Source organism: Callithrix jacchus, chromosome X (assembly GCF_049354715.1).
Source record: "Callithrix jacchus isolate 240 chromosome X, calJac240_pri, whole genome shotgun sequence".
NCBI classification, from domain to species: Eukaryota; Metazoa; Chordata; class Mammalia; order Primates; family Cebidae; genus Callithrix; species Callithrix jacchus.
In genome coordinates, this window is record NC_133524.1 from 53943591 (window position 1) to 53961845 (window position 18255).

The following is an 18255-nucleotide window of genomic DNA, read 5'->3' on the forward strand; positions in this document are numbered from 1 at the left end:
CTTCTGGCATCATCCTCATGGGGCTCACCTGCTCCTCACCATCACCCCCAGCACCCAAGTATATATGTCCACTTGTTGCCTCTCTCTTTTAAAAAATATCCCTGTCAATGGCAACTGCTGCCTCTTTTAAGCTTCCCAGTTATTAAAAAATGTCTGTCCTTTCCTTTCTCTCTCTGTTCTGGACCTTCTCCCAGAAGAGAGCCATTCTCCTTGCCCCTGGCCTTAAGACTTCCCCACCTGTGAAACAAATTGTTAAAAAAAAATAAATCATACCAAAGAACTATTGTCTGAATTTTGCCATCTGAACCTAACCTTGGCAGGGAGCTTTTTCATAGCATGGTGGAGTGGTATACCACAAGAAAACTTCCTTAACCTGATAAAATTTACAAAACCTTCAACACAAAACCTCTGCTAACCACATTCTTGATGGTAAAATATTAAATGCTTTTCCCTCTACATTCAGGAACAAAGCAAAGAAACCCATTCTCATTTCTATACAGCATTGCATCAGAAATCTTTGTTAATGTATTAAGATAAAAAAAAGGCACAAAGACCATAAAGAAGTAAAAACTACATTTGCAGATGACAAGACTATGTAGAATATCCTAACAAAACAAATATGTACTAAGAAGTGATTTTTGCAAGATCAAAGGCTACAAGATTAATATACAAAAACCCTAAGTTTCTTCAGCATGGAGGCAAAGAAGTATCTAAATTGTCGTAGCTAAAATTAGTCTCCTCCACACCCCAAACTTTAAAACACAATGCTTGCTACAGGAGATTTTCCCTATTTCCACATCTCCTACTAAATTCCTTTAGAGTTTTAAGAATTCTAGAAGTCTACATATTTAGCATACTGCCTGAAATAAGTATGGTACTCAGTGCGTGCCTATTAATAAAACTGAGAATTTAACGACAATACTCACAATGCCAATGTCAAAATGCAGGCGTTTCCACAAATGACTACTACGTACTCAGAGTCTCCAAAGCAGCATTTTCCACAGTGCAAAACAATTCTCTATACTACAGTTGGCAGATCTGACATTCAACTCTGAAAATGGAAACTATTCTCACTGGATTTCTCAGACCAGTTAGGGACTAACCACCGAATAAAGACATGTTTTTTTAAAATCAGACTTGAAATGCAAGTACACCATAGATAAGCCAAATGTATGATAATGCTACTTATTACAAATGTACTACTTATAGAAGGTATATTTGGCATTCAGAAAATGCATATTTACTTAAAACCGAATTCTGACCTTTCTTTATTTCATCACCAGTAAGACAGATACCGACTCGGACAGTAGACAAACGTGAATAGTAAAATCCTGCAGGGATATAAAACAAAGAGAGACCGGGCACAGTAGCTCACGCCTGTAATCCCAGCACTTTGGGAGGCTGAGGCGGGTGGATCCTTGAGGTCAGGAAATCAAGACCAGTCTGGCCAATGTGGCGAAACCCTGCCTCTACTAAAAATACAAATATTAGCCGGGAGTGGTGGCAGGCGCCTGTAATCCCAGCTACTCGGGAGGCTAAGGCAGGAGATTTGCTTGAACCTAGAAGGCAGTGGATGCAGTGAGCCAAGATTGCACCACTGCACTCCAGCCTGGGCAACAGAGTGAGACTCTGTCTCAAAAATAAGTAAGTAAATACACAGAGAGAGAGCTCTGCCAGGTTATCCCAATTTGGTATAACAAACTGCCAACTCCACTTACCTAAGAGGAAGAGTGATGGGCCATAGTATTCTGCATTGCTGATGATGTGTTTTAGGGAGGTAGGCAGAGAACCATCCATCACTAAGAGAAAAGTAAACATTAATGAGAATATGATTAATCTGGAAAGGTGTGAGGAGTGGGGATAATGAAGTGATGTGTTTACGTATTATCACACTGTGGTCCTCAGAGCCTGTGTTAATTCTAATCTAATGGCTCCTAGCTGTCTCCTCCTATTTTATTATTTGTTCTTTGTCCATGCAATAGGCTTTCTAACAAGGGTTTAAAAAAAAGAACACAAACACTGTGAGTCAGAGGGGTAGTAAGATGGAATTGAGCACAGAGTCAAAAGCTGGAGCGGAAAAAAAGGGTAAATCATTATGAAAATAGCTAAGCAACCCTCACGTATAGGAAAAGTGACACAAAACAACTAAAAGCCATTGGAAATGGCATGGCCTTTACCAAAGGTTGCCTTGTAAAACAACAGGTTCCAGAATAGTATGAAAAGAACCAATCTTTCAGAGAGTAAAATGTCCTCAAAAAAAAGTTATCTGGAATCAAATACCATGTCGTATGCCATCTGAGAAAGCAGGGTCTTGGATGGCCTTCTTGAGGAAATTCAACATGGATTTCAGAAGTGCTGCTCGTTGTGGAATACACTGGACTCCTGGCAATGAAGAAAGACAAAAGAATTATGCTGAGTTCACCATTAAACCACAATGATCAAGCACATAAAACAAAATTTTAAGAGAACCAAATACACTATAATAAAATTAGAAGACATTCGAAGTGAGGTCTCTGAACGTTGGAAAGAATACTTAATTAAGCTTTGAAACTGGAAAAATAAATCACCAAGATGGTACAAAACCAATACTAAAATTAAAAGTCTAAAGTAAAAAAGAAAAATTACAAAGTAAAAAGATTCAATTTTCTTTACCTCACTCAGTTCCCATTTGGGATATTATCTGTCCTCCAACATGGCTGTTTTGATAATCAGTGTGTGAATAGTTGGAAAAGTATAAAATGCTATGAAAGACATGTTAATATAAGAAAATGGAACACCAGAATGGTGAAGGAGCATGAATAGTCATGGGATGCTAACCTCCAAATGTACCATTTAAGTTCTGCCTAAAGCCGCCTTCTTCAATAGTTTAATAACTCTACCACTGTGAAAGACTGCACATCTATGTGTGTACGCACCAGGACGGGGGCCAGGGCCGGGGCCGGGGCCGGGGCCGGGACCAGGGCCAGGGCCGGGGCCGGGGCCGGGGCCAGGGCCGGGGCCGGGGCCGGGGCCGGAGCCAGGGCCGGGGCCAGGACCGGGACCAGGACCGGGACCGGGGCCAGAAGAGATGTTAGTGCTGCTGCTGGAACCTGATGCCCTTAATTCAACATCCAGCCTGTGCTCCATAGAGATGGATGAGCCTGGACTGCTTTCCATAGTCACATCTGCAACTAAAGTACAAATTATGATAAAGAAACTTACTAGAATAAAAGGTACCACAAAAAGAAAAATTTTGTTTGAGAAAATTTCTTCCATTAAGGTGAAATGGATATCAAAATGAAGATCAGGAATACTGAACCCCAAAATAAAAATTTATCACTAGTTGCATATATTAATATATATATGCAAATTAACAATCCCAGAGAAGTCCTTCAATATTTCTCACCTACCAAATTGGGGAAGACAGGGAGAGTGGTAAGTAAAATGTGCAATTTCATATACTACTAGTTGGTAGTATACAGATAAGTACAGCTTTTCAAGAGGATAATTAATAATAAATATAAAACGCATAAAAACATTAATACTCAATATTCCGATCTGGAAGGATGTTTATGAAACACTGAATGAACAATGTAAGATGAATAGTATGTTTATGATCTCATCTTCCCATTCTAAAAAACTACATACTTAACGTCAACATGTATTTAAATATGCATAAAAAAGCCTGGAAAGAACCACACCAAACTAAGTAGCTATAGTAGGTAGGTGAGCATTCATTTTTACTTTATACACTTGAATAACTGAGCATAAGATACACAATCATTTCTTACAGTTTATAAAATGTATTAAAGCTCCATTAGTGATAAACCACTATTTATATTTTGAAATCACTGCAGCCTCAAACTCCCAAGCTCAGGTGATCCTCCTACCTCAACCTCCCAAGTAGCTGGGACCACAGGTGCACGCCACCACAAGTGGCTGTTTTGTATCTTTCTTAGAGACAGGCCATGTTACCCGGGCTGGCCTCAAAGCCCTGGGCTCAAGTGTTGTGGCAGCCTCAGCCTTCCAAAGTGCTGGAATTACAGGTGTGACCCATGGCACCCAGCCTTTCAGATTTTAAGATTGGGACATTGTTTCCTACCCGACAACCTTTTCACCTCTCCTTTCTCTTCTCAAAATAGGTAAAGTTTTGAAAGGTCCCACTGTAGAGTCTCTATATCTGTACCAAGCACATTTCCAACACCCAGGATGTTATCAGGCACTGCAGCAGTGAAAAAGACAATATCCTAATCCCACGGACCTTGCATTTTAGTAGAAATAAGACAATAACAAATACGTTAAGAAAATTATGTGATGAAATAAAACAGATTAACACCATAGCTCTAGCATCTGCTTTACCTTTCATCTCTACTTCAAACAACTTGTACCTTTCTTTCCTGATTATCTTTGTGAAAAACAAGCTTACAAATCACTTACACAGAAAAAACATTTTTGTTGCTGAAAATACATACTCAGTGTATTTTGGAATTTACGAGGAAGAATGAAAACTGGAGTGGGATGACAAAAAAATCTCAAGCACAAAATACTGACTTAATAACTGTTAATTACCATCCATATCAGTTTCCATTTCCTCTCCTTCTTGTGTAGTACTGGGTCTCTGGATCTTTGGCTTGATCACAAATGGACATTCTTTTCGGCACAAATCTACTTCATGCTACAGCCAAGAGAAAGGTTATAAGAAAATCAACTATATATATATATCAGGGATAAAAAACTATTATAATGGAAAAATTCTGCAAGCAGATACAGAATTATTTCTAGAAACAGAAGAGAGGTAAATGCCAAATGTGGGTGAAGGGGAGAAGAAAAGCAAAGCACACTGCCATGTGTGTACCTAAGCAACTGTCTTGCATGCTCTGCTCATGTACCCCAAAACCTATAATCCAATAAAAAATTAAAAAAAAAAAAAAAAAAAAAAAAAAAAAGAAGAGAGGTAAAAATAGCTCTTTAGGGTTATTAGGATAATTCCTAGGTTCGGCTCTGAGTATTAAATTCTATGCAAAGTATTACTTGTATAATAATACCTCAAGTCTATAAATGAAGATAGAAAGTCCACTGTGGGATTGAAAAGCTGCCATATCCAGGTTGGTGATGAGGTCAACCACTCTGACGGCTCTGGTGACAAATGTTATCTGGTCCTGTTCATCGCCAAGAAACTTTATGACCTATCAGGGAAAAAAGAGGCAAAAACAATGAACTATAAAAGACACAAAGTTGAAAAGTTGCATTATTTTGTACACATGCAGTCTGGTGTCTCAGTAAGGCAGCACAGCATAAGGGAAAACATGTGTTTGATTTTTGGTGCCTGCCAAATGACAGTTCTATGACTTCTGTGACTCACCCTCTGAGGTAATGGGGCTATCAATTACTTTGTAGGAGTAAATAAGATATTTAGGTAGATAAAAGCTTGTACTCAGTGCTCTGCACATAGTACCTTGACATGTATTTTCCCTAGGGCTGTGTAGAGGGATGATAACATGTGGCAATGTCTTAACCAGAACCCATGACCTCCTGACCATTCTATACTATGATAAAGTCTCAATAATGAAGTAGCTGCTCTTAAACGTTGTTAATGAGATAACTAGAAAGTCAAACCGGCCTTCTTGTTAAGTATAACTTTTTCTGGATAAGCTTTTTATATTATTTGCCCTCAGTGAGAAACATCGCAAACTTGCATCTCTATACCCTTAGTTGATTTCCCCATGTAGTTAAAGAAAAGAAAAAAAGTACAGCACCTTCAGTAAGGCTTCCATCATTCCACAGGAGACCAAGGCTTCACCACCAGCATCATAGCTGGCCAGATGGTATAAAAAAGAGAAGAGAGCAGTGGCAAACTGGTGAGGGTATGGATCCATGGAAGGATCTACAAGGGAGGTGGGGAGAGGGAGAACAAAAACAAGCTCAAAATTGGTGTTAAGCGGGCAGGATGTTAAAAAGACAAAGGCAGGGGGCAAGGGTTTCCTTTTGCCTAAGATAATCACCATCAAAACTTACCAATCATGGCCTGGATACAGTTCCTTACAAGCACTGGCAAAAATCCGTGGTAGGAGGCAGTTCCAGTACAGTCAATAATACTGCTGAGTTTGGGAGTTCTCTCCAAGTGGACAATTGATGTTAATGTTCGTAAAGAGGCTGCTTTAATCTCCTATTAGATTAAAAGGTAAACACATAACGTGTCAAATATACTAAGATGACTAAACCAACTTCCAGTCGCTAATATCCCAAACTTTAAAATGTAAGTCATTCTACTGGTAACTGCTTGAGGAGATGGAGTCTGTTGAGAACAACAATGAAAATCCAGTATTTGTCAGTTTTGCAGTTTAATACCCAAAGAGGAAAAAGTAAAAGGGTCAAGTTTAAGTCTCCTCTGGGGAATTCTTTCTAATCTGCTAGGAAAAACCAAAAGGCAAACAAACATAAGCCTGATATACAGAGAACATTCATGCAGGATCCCTAATTCAAAAATCTGAAATACAAATCCAAAACTTTTGGGAATACATGCACTAAATAATTTAGTTATCTTTAATTAAAAAGATATTAAATAATCCTGCAAAGTAACTGATGTCCCCATTACCTCAGAGCTTGGGTCACAGAACTTTGGGAATACCTGCATGCCAGAAGTGGAAAATTCCACACCTTACCTCATGTGACAGGTCACAGTTAAAATGCATAAAATTTGAAATATTGTATATAATTGCCTTCAGACTTTGTATATAATGTGTATATGAAACATCAATGAATTTGCTTACACTTGGATCCCATGCCCAAGATATCTCATGACGTATATGCAAATATTAAAAAAAAAAAAAAAAATCTCAAATCCAAAACGCTTCTGGCCCTGAGCATTTCAGGTAAGAGTTACTCAACTGGTAAATACTTACCATAAGCTGCTTATCTGTTATCTGAAGGACATCTACCAACTCCTCTATCAAGCCATTATACAAGATACTATTTGCTGATTCCTGCAAGGCATTGGAATACACTGCAAAAGGAGAAACAAACACTTTAGGCAAGAAGGCAGTGGTCAAGCCACTGCCCAATGACAAACTTTTTGGTATCTATAGGTTCTGGGGAAGAATTCCATTCCCAACCAGCAATGGAGGGCAGAATCATCACCAAACTAAATTCTGAAGGATTGGATCAAATATAGTGATAAGACTCTAAACAGACACTGAATTGACAGATTCTCCTACTAAAGGTATTAGTCTTGAGAAAGAATTTTGCGGGATGGAAATAGGAAAGGTTCTGAGTTAATTTTTCATAACATTATTATTGATATAACTCCAATATGCCTTGGATATAGATTTCCATTTTAGCCTCTTCTATGCTTCTGCTTTTATTGTAAACACTTTTATAAGTTGTAAAGAACAGAATTTATGGACTATTGTAGAGTAAGTCAGAAATTTGTGTGACACTGTAGCAAAACTTGAAAATATGTGTAACCCACATTCTATGAATTCCACATGGAGGTCATACCAGACACAGTCTCCTGAAGCATAAACTAACGGAATCTGGGCATATTCATTTAGTTTTCAACAAATATTTCCTGAGCACCCACCAACATGCCAGAAATCATGCCAGGTATGATGAGTACAGATAAAAGAGCCAGATTTTCATGCCAATGACTCATAGTTTAAAAGAGAAGACAAGTCATAACATAACAAACATTGATAATAATAGCAATGGTTACCATTTTATACCTTCTATGTGCTTGTTCTGTGCTAGACTGAGTTCCAGGTTTTCATTTAATTCTTACATCAGCCTCTACAGTGAGGTATCTATCTCAATATTAAACGAAGAAGCTGAGGCTGAGAGGATAAATGTGGCTAATAATCTACAGAATAAGGGCCAGAGTACAGGACTGATTCCAAAATCACGTGTTTTCCAATCTACTGTGCACAGTAAAAGAAGTTAAATGCACAGTATTGATTACTCAGTATTTTCTGGCTTACTTCAAAAAGGATGAGAGAGAGGATACCCCAGAAAGGATGAGAGAGGAGGAAGACACAATGGTAAGAGGAAGAGTAGAGAGACAGTAAGAGATAGTTACAAGAATACTCATTAACAAAAAAAAAAAGAGACCAATACCAAGAATACACCCAACTGACATGTAAAATGAACATCATCATACCCTCTTTCTGGTCCAACATTAAGGAATTCAAGGATAATGAATACATACAGTGAACACTGGGAGGGGTGGCAGTATTTAAGTTGCTACCTAGGTAACTATAATAGGCCACACATAGCAACAAAGACAGATGAAGTTCAAAGGAAATCAGGCCCAAACTTTCTAACAGGGCCTGTTAATTATAGTATTCTTCTCTTACCTAATATAGATATTGCATGCAGTCTGGCCTGAACAGCCTGTAATCGCTTCCTGTGATTAGAAAAGCCGTGGGCCAGCCGTATATGTGTAAATAACAGCATCTGTAGAGAGATAAAACCCATATTTTTAAAACATCAATGAAAAATGTGAATATTCTTTCTGAGGTCTAACTCAAAAAACAGCAAAACTAAACATTTTCTCCTTTGGTCTCCAAGTGTTGAGAAAGCTATCACCACTTAGTAGATGCTCACAGTGAGGTAGTTTATGTTTTCCTCAAACTCTCATAAGGACCTAGGAATTTATTAAGTGTTAACTTCATAAAAGACAAGGAAACCAAGGCTCAGAGAAGCTAACACTTTGCCCATGGTCTGACTCCAAAACTGACATTCTTTCTGCTATGCAATCCCCCACCCCAGTATGTATCATTAATCTATTTAGATAACAACCACATCCTGTGGATATTTTAAAGCTACATCATACCTGCTTATCCTTAGGAATGCTGTACATTTTGGTAAGAGATTCCATGATTTCAGAAGGGCTTTCTGAAATCTACATTAAAAAAAGAAAAAAAGATATAGTTAGGAACAAAAAGTGAACCAAACATTAAGAACCCAGCCAAGAATCAAAGATTCCTCTTACCTTGTCAAGTTGCTCTATGTGAATATAATGTAGTGTGTTACTAGTTGTCTAAAATTAAAAGAGACAAGAGAGCTGTAAGGAGTCATGTACAACCTAGCTTCCCCTGCCACAGAGCTGCAAGAGCTGTCTAAAAACCAAGATGTCACCGTAGGTTGAAGACTAACTGAATGCTCTTAAAAATCAAGGTAACTTGAGAGACCTCCAAAACATCTATCTTATATGTAGAATATTCGTAGGAAAGCTTCTTTAAAACCAGTAGTATCAAACTATAATGCACATAGCCAGGCACATTTCATATACTTCTTTGTCCTTTTTTAACCCTCCACTGACTTAATCTTCATAGCTTCAGTATTCATAGCAAAGACCGAATTCATGAAAATGGTGTCTCTCTGAGTACGTATTAGAGTTGCTTTCAAGGCAATTAATCTAAGCAGGACCCTATCCATAATATATAAAGACTTCTTGCAGGCTTCCTAAGCAGAGAAACCTGAGTCATCACCATTCATACTATTATACCACATGTTGTAATTTTCAGAGACTGTGGGAAAAGCACATAGGTCATAGCAGTCCCTCATAATGGAAGTCCCATCTTTTGGCAGCTCCCAATGTAAGATCCAACCCTATCGGAGTTGGACATGCAATTAACACTCCTGAGGAGCTGCTAGGTATGTTTAGTTTGGGAGGGCAGCAGTGTAGCTCAAAACCATTTTCTTCATTTAACTGAGGAGTTCTAGAAGAGGCAACCCCGGTTACAGTAAACTGTAGACTTTATCAGAACAAATCTGAATCAAACTCACCCTTTTCTCGATTTTGACCTCAGCCCCAGGATCTGCATAGAATTCAAAGTGTAGTGTAGTTGCACTGGGTGGATATTTCTGTGTATAAAGCACATCAAAGAATCAGACACTGAGTTTCAACTGATTATAAACATCCCCCACATCTTCCCTCAAAGTCCCAGCAGCTTGTTCAACTTATTGTGGCAGAAGAATGAACAGTACATTCAGTACCTATAGTGCCTTTAACTCCTTGTCTTAGAGCAGGGCTCAGACAGGATAGGACTTGTTCAAACACAATCAAGAGGATGGAGCCCCGAACTCCCAAACCTTCTGCATTTCATACTTAATAATTTCCAGTTGCCTTTTCTTTCAAGAGATCAATTTTGACTGTGGCTATTCCCAAGGGGGAAAAAGGGGGTAATACTGCCAAGCAGTAATGAAGAAGAATCGAAGAAAGGATGGAGAACGAACACCAGGGTCCAGAAACCAGCTAAAGAATAGAAAAGAACATTCTTATGAAAACCTTGTACCATCAGCCTTCTGAAATATTTTATTCAAAGTATGCCTCATAGGCATATCTTCACAATTCTTCAAACACTTTCCTTCCGTACCATTCTATACCACTTCTCATGGTATGTTTTCCTGTACAGGTAGACACTAAGCCAATATAAACCAGACCTTGACAAACATTCTCTTTAACTCTAGAAAAGCAAAATGACAAACAAAATTAAGATAACAGCAGTGTGCCCACTAAAATATCTCACTAAAAGACACCACTAGCAGTGGTTGCCTCGGGAAAAATCAAAGAGTTTCCATTGCATACCTCTTTATACTCTGAATTTTTAAATATATATATATGTATTACTTGCTTTAAAAGTACATATCAAACTTCATGTTCTCATAATTAGAATTCCAGACTCTGAATATACTTCAAGAATTATGTAGCTCTGATTATTAAACAGACAACACTCACCTACTATATAACCAGTATCTCTTCATAAAATAATCACTAAAAAAACGTCTACCAGCTAACAGGGGAAAGTAACTTGATGTAATCTGTAGTTTTCTGTGACCAGATAAAGAGCCAATTATCTTCAGGAAAAAAAGGCATGCTAAAATAAATGCACTAAATTTCACTGCAGCTATTTGTGCTAAACATGACAAACTGACAACACAAATTCCATGTGGAAAATATAGTTGCTTCCAGATGCAAAATTATTATTGAAAACCAAATTGTGTTTTGTAGCTCCACAGCAACATATCAAAGCAAAAAGGAGAATGGCCTGAGCTCATAACTTAAGCATAGGTGAAAGAGAGGTGAACAAGGAAAGCACATAAAACATTATAAGTTCTCAATAAACCTAATAGTAGAACTGCTCTCCAAGCAGCCATTCCTAAATAACGCCACACTGTCCAGAGTTCTGAAACAACAGTTCCAATGTGAGAATGCAAGCAAACATACCTTCTGTGATTTAAAAAATCACATTAAAACAAATTCAACAAATGCAGCTACCTACTCAAGAACTGGGTATGAACACACATTATCTCTTAGATTTTTAATCTACTGCCAGCACATCAAGAGCCCAAGCACTGCTAGACTGCTTCCTATAGACATGTGTCAGCTGTATCTGAACTGATCTCAGGTTCCCCAAAGGTCTGATGTGAAGGGGTCGATTCACATACCACATAGTTGTTGTAAAGTAAGGTTCATAAAGAGGCCACAGCTCTGTTAAAAGACACTCGTATCCCAAAGAGTTACTTACCATCATGTGCAAGTCTCTGCAACATTCTGCAAGTCCAAAGCCATTCTCCTTTCCACCCCAGCTCTTGAAAAAGGAAAAAGACAGTGTTAAGACAGTGCTTATTGGTGACTTTGCGCCACTGCACTCCAGCCTAGGCAACAGAATGAGACCTTCTCTCTTTTTTTCTCTCTCTCTCTCTACACACACACACACACACACACACACATCTAAGAGTGTATGGCTGCTTGGAACATAATGTTGAGAAGATCCAATATGAAAGTCAAACAAGAGGAAAGAACAAACAGAAAAAAGAACTTAAGACTCAATCCAAGATGGCCTGCCTAAAGGTAATTTCTTCAATGAGATCAATTTCGCTGTTCAGTGAGGATGCTCCTAGGAAGAACTCAAGCAGCAACTGCCAGCCATTGTATTCCACACCCCTGTAGTCATGCGTGCTGACAAACTGGTCATGTCCCAGCAGGCCTTGCCTGACACTCTACCTATTCATCTTCCTCACTGGGGTGAATGAAATCACACTTTCCAGTTCCTCTCTTTTTGACACGAGCTGAGTCACAAACCAGAATATTCTACCTTATTTATTACTACTCTAACTTTGTCACTCAAATCTAAAAACTCATCAACAAGCCTCTGAGATAATGGGGGAAATGGCTCAACTGGCTTCTAAATCCAAAACTCCAGACATACAGACTCACTAACTAGCCTGCATCTTCAACAGTCTTTAAAATATCACTTTAATATTAAAAGCATTACATTTTTATTTTAAAATTATATATGTAATTATTTTACATGTATTATATAAATATATTTTTATATATAAAATAATTATATATATATGTATGTGGCTACCTCATGGGGCAAGCCATATAGTTTAGGCAAACAATCAACAAATTGAAAGGAATGAAATATTTATTATCTGAAAAAAATTTATTAATTTATTATCTCAAACTGAAAAGAGATATTTTATATTACACTCAATATAAAATATATATTTTACATAAAATAGGTATATTTTGTATATATAATTTAAAAAAATTATATGTATAGCTATATATGTAGCAAGCGAGAGAGAAAGAGACAGGAAAAGACAGACAGACAGACAAAGGTCTCCCTCTGTTGCCTAGGCTGGAGTGGAGTGCAGTGGCAGAATCACAACTCAACACAGCCTCAAACTCCTGGGCTCAAAGGATCCTCCTGCCTCAGCCTCCCACATAGCTAGGACTACAGGCATGTGCTGCCACCACGCCTGGCAACATTTTAAAAATGCTTGTAGGGGTCTTGCTGTGTTGCCCAGGCTGGTCTCAAACTCCTGGCCTCAAGTGATCCTTCTGCCTTGGCCTTCCAAAGTCCTGGGATTACAGCTGTGAGCCACCTTCCTACCCAAACATCATCATGTTTTTAAGTCTGGCATAATTGAAGCACAAAATGCTACTTAAATTCCATGTCTTCATTTTATTCCTGGCATTCTAGCGTGGGTCCCAATCACCCCAGATCTGGGCTGCTACCATGAACTAACATGGCTCTCTCTCTACATCTAAGTGTTTCCTCTTTATTAAATGCTATTATATCACTACCTGTCAAGGAAGTCTCAAAAACAAGCAGTGTAAATCACTGAAGATGCCATTCACAAAGGTATGTACTATAGAATGCTATTTCTAAACCTGAAAAAAAAAAATCAATAAAATATCATCTGACTATCTCCTAAGAAATAAGCTTTCTCAAACTACAATTGACCTACTGGCAGCGTTTCTCAATCCAGGTATCATATATGAAGCACAGAACATGGCGAGCGATTCTTTAATTCTCCAAAGAATGGTACATAACTAGCACCACCTTAGACATACATGAGTCATTTTGTTACATTAATAATGGTTATCTTAGGGCATCAGCGTTTACCTCCATAGTGAACACCTAAGTGAGAAAGGCTTCCTGGACACAGATATGTACATCCTTAACTCCCAGCTGGTTAAAAATAGACTGTTCTACTAGAAATGATGTCAGTGAAAATGGCAGAATAGGGAACCCCAAAAGCTATCAGAACTCTATCAGAAGTCTAAAAACTAATCAGGTGTATCCTAAGTCTAAATAATCAAAAGTTTAAAACAACTAGGCAAGTTTAAGGCCATTAATGAGACAAGAATGTGTAAAGCACAAGGTTCAACATTCATTAAGATGTTAATAGACAGCCAGGCGCAGTGGCTCATGCCTGTAAATCCCAGCACTCAGCCAGTGGGAGGCCGAGGCGGGCAGATCACCTTGAGGTCAGGACCAGCCTGCCCAACATGGTAAAACCCTGTCTCTACTAAAAATACAAAAATTAGTTGGGCATGTGATGCATGCCTGTAGTCCCAGCCACTAGGGAGGCTGAGGAGGGAGGACGGCTTGAACCTGGGAGGCAGAGATTGCAGTGAGCTGAGATTGTGCCACTGCACTCCAGCCTGGGTGACAGAGTGAGACCCCCCAAAAACGTTAATAAACACCTGTTGCTAAATGTGGCCAAATATTCATGTATTAAAGGTATTCACTGTAGCATTATTTACAACTGAAAAATACTGGAAATTATCCAAATAAGATGAAAAATGTGAAGTAAATTGAGATAACCATAGATGGCACAATTGATGGTACCTAATATATTCACATACAGAAGGTATAAATTCATACTGTAATGGAATCAATTTCTTCTTTCATGGCATTAGTCTCATTCCTGAAAATACCTCATTACTTCAAGCAGCATACAACCATGCATATACTTTCAATGCTTGTATAGCTTCATGCTTTTTTAAACATTTCAGCATTTTATTGTATCTTAATTTAACTTTGATGAGGTGGAATCTACCTTAATTGCCTCCCAGAGAGTGATTATTCTTATTTGAATAATCCATTCTTTTTCTGCTAATCTGAAATACCATCTTAACTATAAATTCAATTTTTACATATTGGACCTGCTTCTGGAACCTACTGATTTGTCAATTCCACTCTTAGTTACCAAACTATTTAAATTACTATAGCTTTATAAAATAGTTTAATACCTATAAGTACTTCCTCATTACATTTTCAATATTTTCCTGGCTCTTCCCAGGACTTCTAGTGAAGACGAAGACACGGAATTTGCTGAACACCGTGTAAAGTAAGGATGAGGGTATAAAGGCTTGATGTTACACAGAACAGACAGGTTACGTCAAACCAAAAGTCTCAATTTGCAAGGCAGAATAAGCTTGAAAGGCTGTATATCTACACAATTATTTTCCTTTTGTTTCTTGTTATTCCAACTAATTATTTCAGAATACTTTTATTACTGTCACCACAAAATCTTTCTTGCCAACTTTTGCGACCTGATAAAAAACAAGCACCTCTAATTAGAAAGTTTTGGTAAGCTGAGATCCTTAAAAAACCCTACCAACTCAAACCTGACTCATGGAAGAGTGTGGTGGTATTACATGTATCAGCTAGCACCATTATATGAAATATAAAGAAATGTTTCTTGTAAAGAAATATTCATAAGATAGACTAAGAAAATATAGCAACATGAGTAGAAACATGATTATGATAAATATTGTTCCATACATTTCCAAATTTTTAGAACATCAAGAACATATTTTCATTAGAAAGACAAGTTTGTTTCACTGCCAACAAGATCAATATATTGAATGTGAAGATTCTAGGGTACTTATTAGTCAGTACTAGTCAGAGTAACACTAGTTCTTTGCTCTTATTATTATTATTATTAATTTATTATTATCTATTTATCTTGCTTTCTGAACCACTAAGTAAGCTTGTTTTTATTTAAAAAACCGAACATGACCATGTTCAAACAACCCCCAAATGCCTAAGACAGGAAAAGCAGATACTATTCTTCACATTTTAGCAGGAGCAAGCAGCCCAGAGCCTTTGTCCAAAAATAATAAAAGTAACTTCAGAGCCTGGTGGTATTCACCTACTTGGTAGTGTTAAAGTAACATCTTAGCACTTAAGTAGACACCACATAAACAACTATATTAATCACACCACAGGGGCATATACAACACTACCTCACACTAGACAGGATTTCCTAATTATTCATACATCAGGAAAAAGGCCTGATGCTCTTTGAGATGGAATTATAAAAGTGTGATTAAAGTTTGTAACTTTACTCAATAGAATAGGCCAGTGATCTCCCTGGACCAGCAGCTTAGCATTAATACTACCTGGGAACTTGTTAGCAATGCAAATTCTGAGGCCCACTCCAGGCCTAATAAATCAGAAACTCAGGAGCTGGGCATGGGATGGAGGTGAGAAAGACTAATATATTTTTTAATAAAGTGATTCTGATGCATGTTCAAAGTTTACTAGACCTAGAGTATACCAGACCTTCACAAAAGCCAGCCAACTGGCTTTCAGCTGATTTAACAAGTCTTTCCGGAGAATTTTCCTTAAATCTGTAGTTAACTAATCACTGTCCACATTCACAATTAGCCTACATCACTGGGTTGACTGAGTCATTACAAAACTGTGAGAAAAGACACCACATCCAAAGTCATTTTTCATGAAGACCAAAACAGGATATTCCATCTTCTATATAAAAGCATTGACTGAACCATTTTGAAAACACCATGTACAAAAACACAATAAAGACAGACAATATATATGAAGATTTAGGGAAAAAAATACTTTTAAGATGACAAAGGACTAAAAACTCCAAAACAGTTTTCATAGAGTAGAAAAAAGTAACCGAAAAGAAAAATGGACAAAAGATAGAAACAAGACTATTCACAAGAACAAATCCTAATGGTCAAGCATAAAGATGCTCAAAATCATTACTGATCAGTGAAGTGCCAATGAACTGACACTGAGATTTATGGGACTCTATCATACAGTCTCCATATCATCTCTTAAAGTATTATATTAAAAGTATTGGTGGAGACCGACTCAAGATGGCGCGGTGAGAACAACCCAGGATTGAAGCTCTCAGTGAACGCGCGGAGGGTGAGTCAGGGCCGCATTTCCAGACGGATCTTTGTTGCCCACAGAACAGGGAGATTCCCAGGTATAAAGGAGACGTGGGACGCCAGCGAAGCAGGTTTGGCTGGTGCAGTCAGTGGCCGGCACTGCAGCGCAGCGGCGCTCCACAGTGCTCCGCACAAAGCACACTGGTCCGGGTGCCCTGTTGGACCAGCAATCTGAGACTTGAGAGGGCAGATTGGCATATCCATCTGATTGAACGGGACTTGGACAGTGAGCCAGGCCAGGAGATTCCAGGGAAACGGCGTTTGCGCCAGGGCAGTGGGACAAACAAAACGGCAATTCCAAATGCTCTGGGTGGAGAGTTTCACTGTGAGCACAGCTGAACCCAGGACGGTGCAGCTTGGTGGGGGAGGGGCATTTGCCATTACCGAGGCAACCTGCCCCTACTGAGGTACACTTCCATTGCTGACGCAGCCCACTGTTGCTGAGGCAACCCGCCACAACTGAGAGACTCCGCCTCAGGGCGTAGCCCGTGGCAGCAGGGCAGAGACCGCAGCAGCAGGATGGAGCCTCGGCAGGCAAAAAGTGACTAGACTGCCTCCTAGCTGGGCAGGAGTGGACACATAAAGAAAACCCCAACCCCCCGAGACAGAGCATCTGGAAAAAAAAAAAGGTTTTTTTTTTTATGAGTTCTGCTGCAGCAGAATTAAATATAGCAGCCTGACAGCCCTGAATGAACAACAGAGCTCACAGATCAGCACTTGAGCTCCTATAAAGTACGAACTGTCTCCTCAAGCAGCTCCCTGACCCCTCTATATCCAGAAGACTGACATTTGGCAGGCATCATTCTGGGACAAAGATAGCAGAAAAAGAAACTGGTAGCATCCCTCACTGTTCCGCAGATGCTATAGGTGCACCCCAGACAAGCAGAACCTGGAGTGGACCTCAGCAGTCGTACAGTGGAGGGGCTAGACTGGGAGAAGGAAAACCAAGTAACAGAAATACTTCATCATCAACAATCTGGGCGTCCACTCAGAGACCCAATCGAAAAGTCAGCAACTACTCAGATGACAGGTGGATAAATCCACAAAGATGGGAAGAAACCAGTGCAAAAAGGAGGAAAACACCTGAAACCAGAACACCGCGACTCCAACAAAGGACCAAAACTCCTCACCAGCAAGAAAACACAGCTGGATGGAGAATGACGGAATTAGACTTCAGAAGGTGGATAATGAGAAACTTTTGTGAGCTAAAAGAACATGTTTTAAATCAATGCAAAGAAACTAAGAACCTTGAAAAAAGATTTGAAAAAAGATTCGAGGAAATGATAACAAGAATGGATAACTTAGAGAGGAATATGAATGAACTGAAGGAGCTGAAAAACACAATACGAGAACTTCGCGAAGCATGCCCAAGTTTCAACAGCCGAATTAACCAAGCAGAAGAAAGAATATCAGAAGTCGAAGATCAACTCAATGAAATAAAACGAGAAACCAAGATTAGAGAAAAAAGCACAAAAAGGAATGAACAAAGTCTCCAAGAAATGTGGGACTATGTGAAGAGACCTAACCTACGTTGGATAGGTGTACCAGAATGTGACGAAGAGAATGAATCCAAGCTGGAAAATACTCTTCAGGATATTATCCAGGAAAATTTCCCCCACCTAGCAAGGCAGGCCAACACTCAAATGCAGGAAATACAGAAAACACCACAAAGATATTCCGCAAGAAGAGCAACCCCAAGGCACATAATCGTCAGATTCACCATGGTTGAAATGAAGGAGAAAATACTAAGGGCAGCCAGAGAGAAACGT

The 18255-nt window shown here is 38.8% G+C and overlaps 1 protein-coding gene across 32 annotated transcripts in view; it reads right to left on the reverse strand.

Annotated features, from left to right (window-relative positions):
• The window catches only part of HUWE1 (HECT, UBA and WWE domain containing E3 ubiquitin protein ligase 1), a 161850-nt gene that overhangs the window by 87360 nt on the left and 56235 nt on the right, over window positions 1-18255 (reverse strand). For 17 of the 32 annotated variants that reach the window (XM_078364000.1, XM_078363993.1, XM_078364009.1 and 14 more), the window contains 12 exons: window positions 11505-11567; window positions 9763-9840; window positions 8966-9013; window positions 8807-8875; window positions 8328-8427; window positions 6882-6982; window positions 5995-6145; window positions 5736-5863; window positions 5025-5165; window positions 4549-4654; window positions 2281-2382; window positions 1719-1799 (listed from right to left, as the gene is read on the reverse strand). In XM_078364000.1, the coding sequence (XP_078220126.1) occupies window positions 1719-1799; window positions 2281-2382; window positions 4549-4654; window positions 5025-5165; window positions 5736-5863; window positions 5995-6145; window positions 6882-6982; window positions 8328-8427; window positions 8807-8875; window positions 8966-9013; window positions 9763-9840; window positions 11505-11567 (1168 nt within the window). Of the gene's footprint in view, window positions 1-1718; window positions 1800-2280; window positions 2383-2915; window positions 3171-4548; window positions 4655-5024; window positions 5166-5735; window positions 5864-5994; window positions 6146-6881; window positions 7004-8327; window positions 8428-8806; window positions 8876-8965; window positions 9014-9762; window positions 9841-11504; window positions 11568-18255 lie in introns of all 32 variants that reach the window. The other 15 variants (XM_078364007.1, XM_078364004.1, XM_078363991.1 and 12 more) reach the window with 2 other exon arrangements.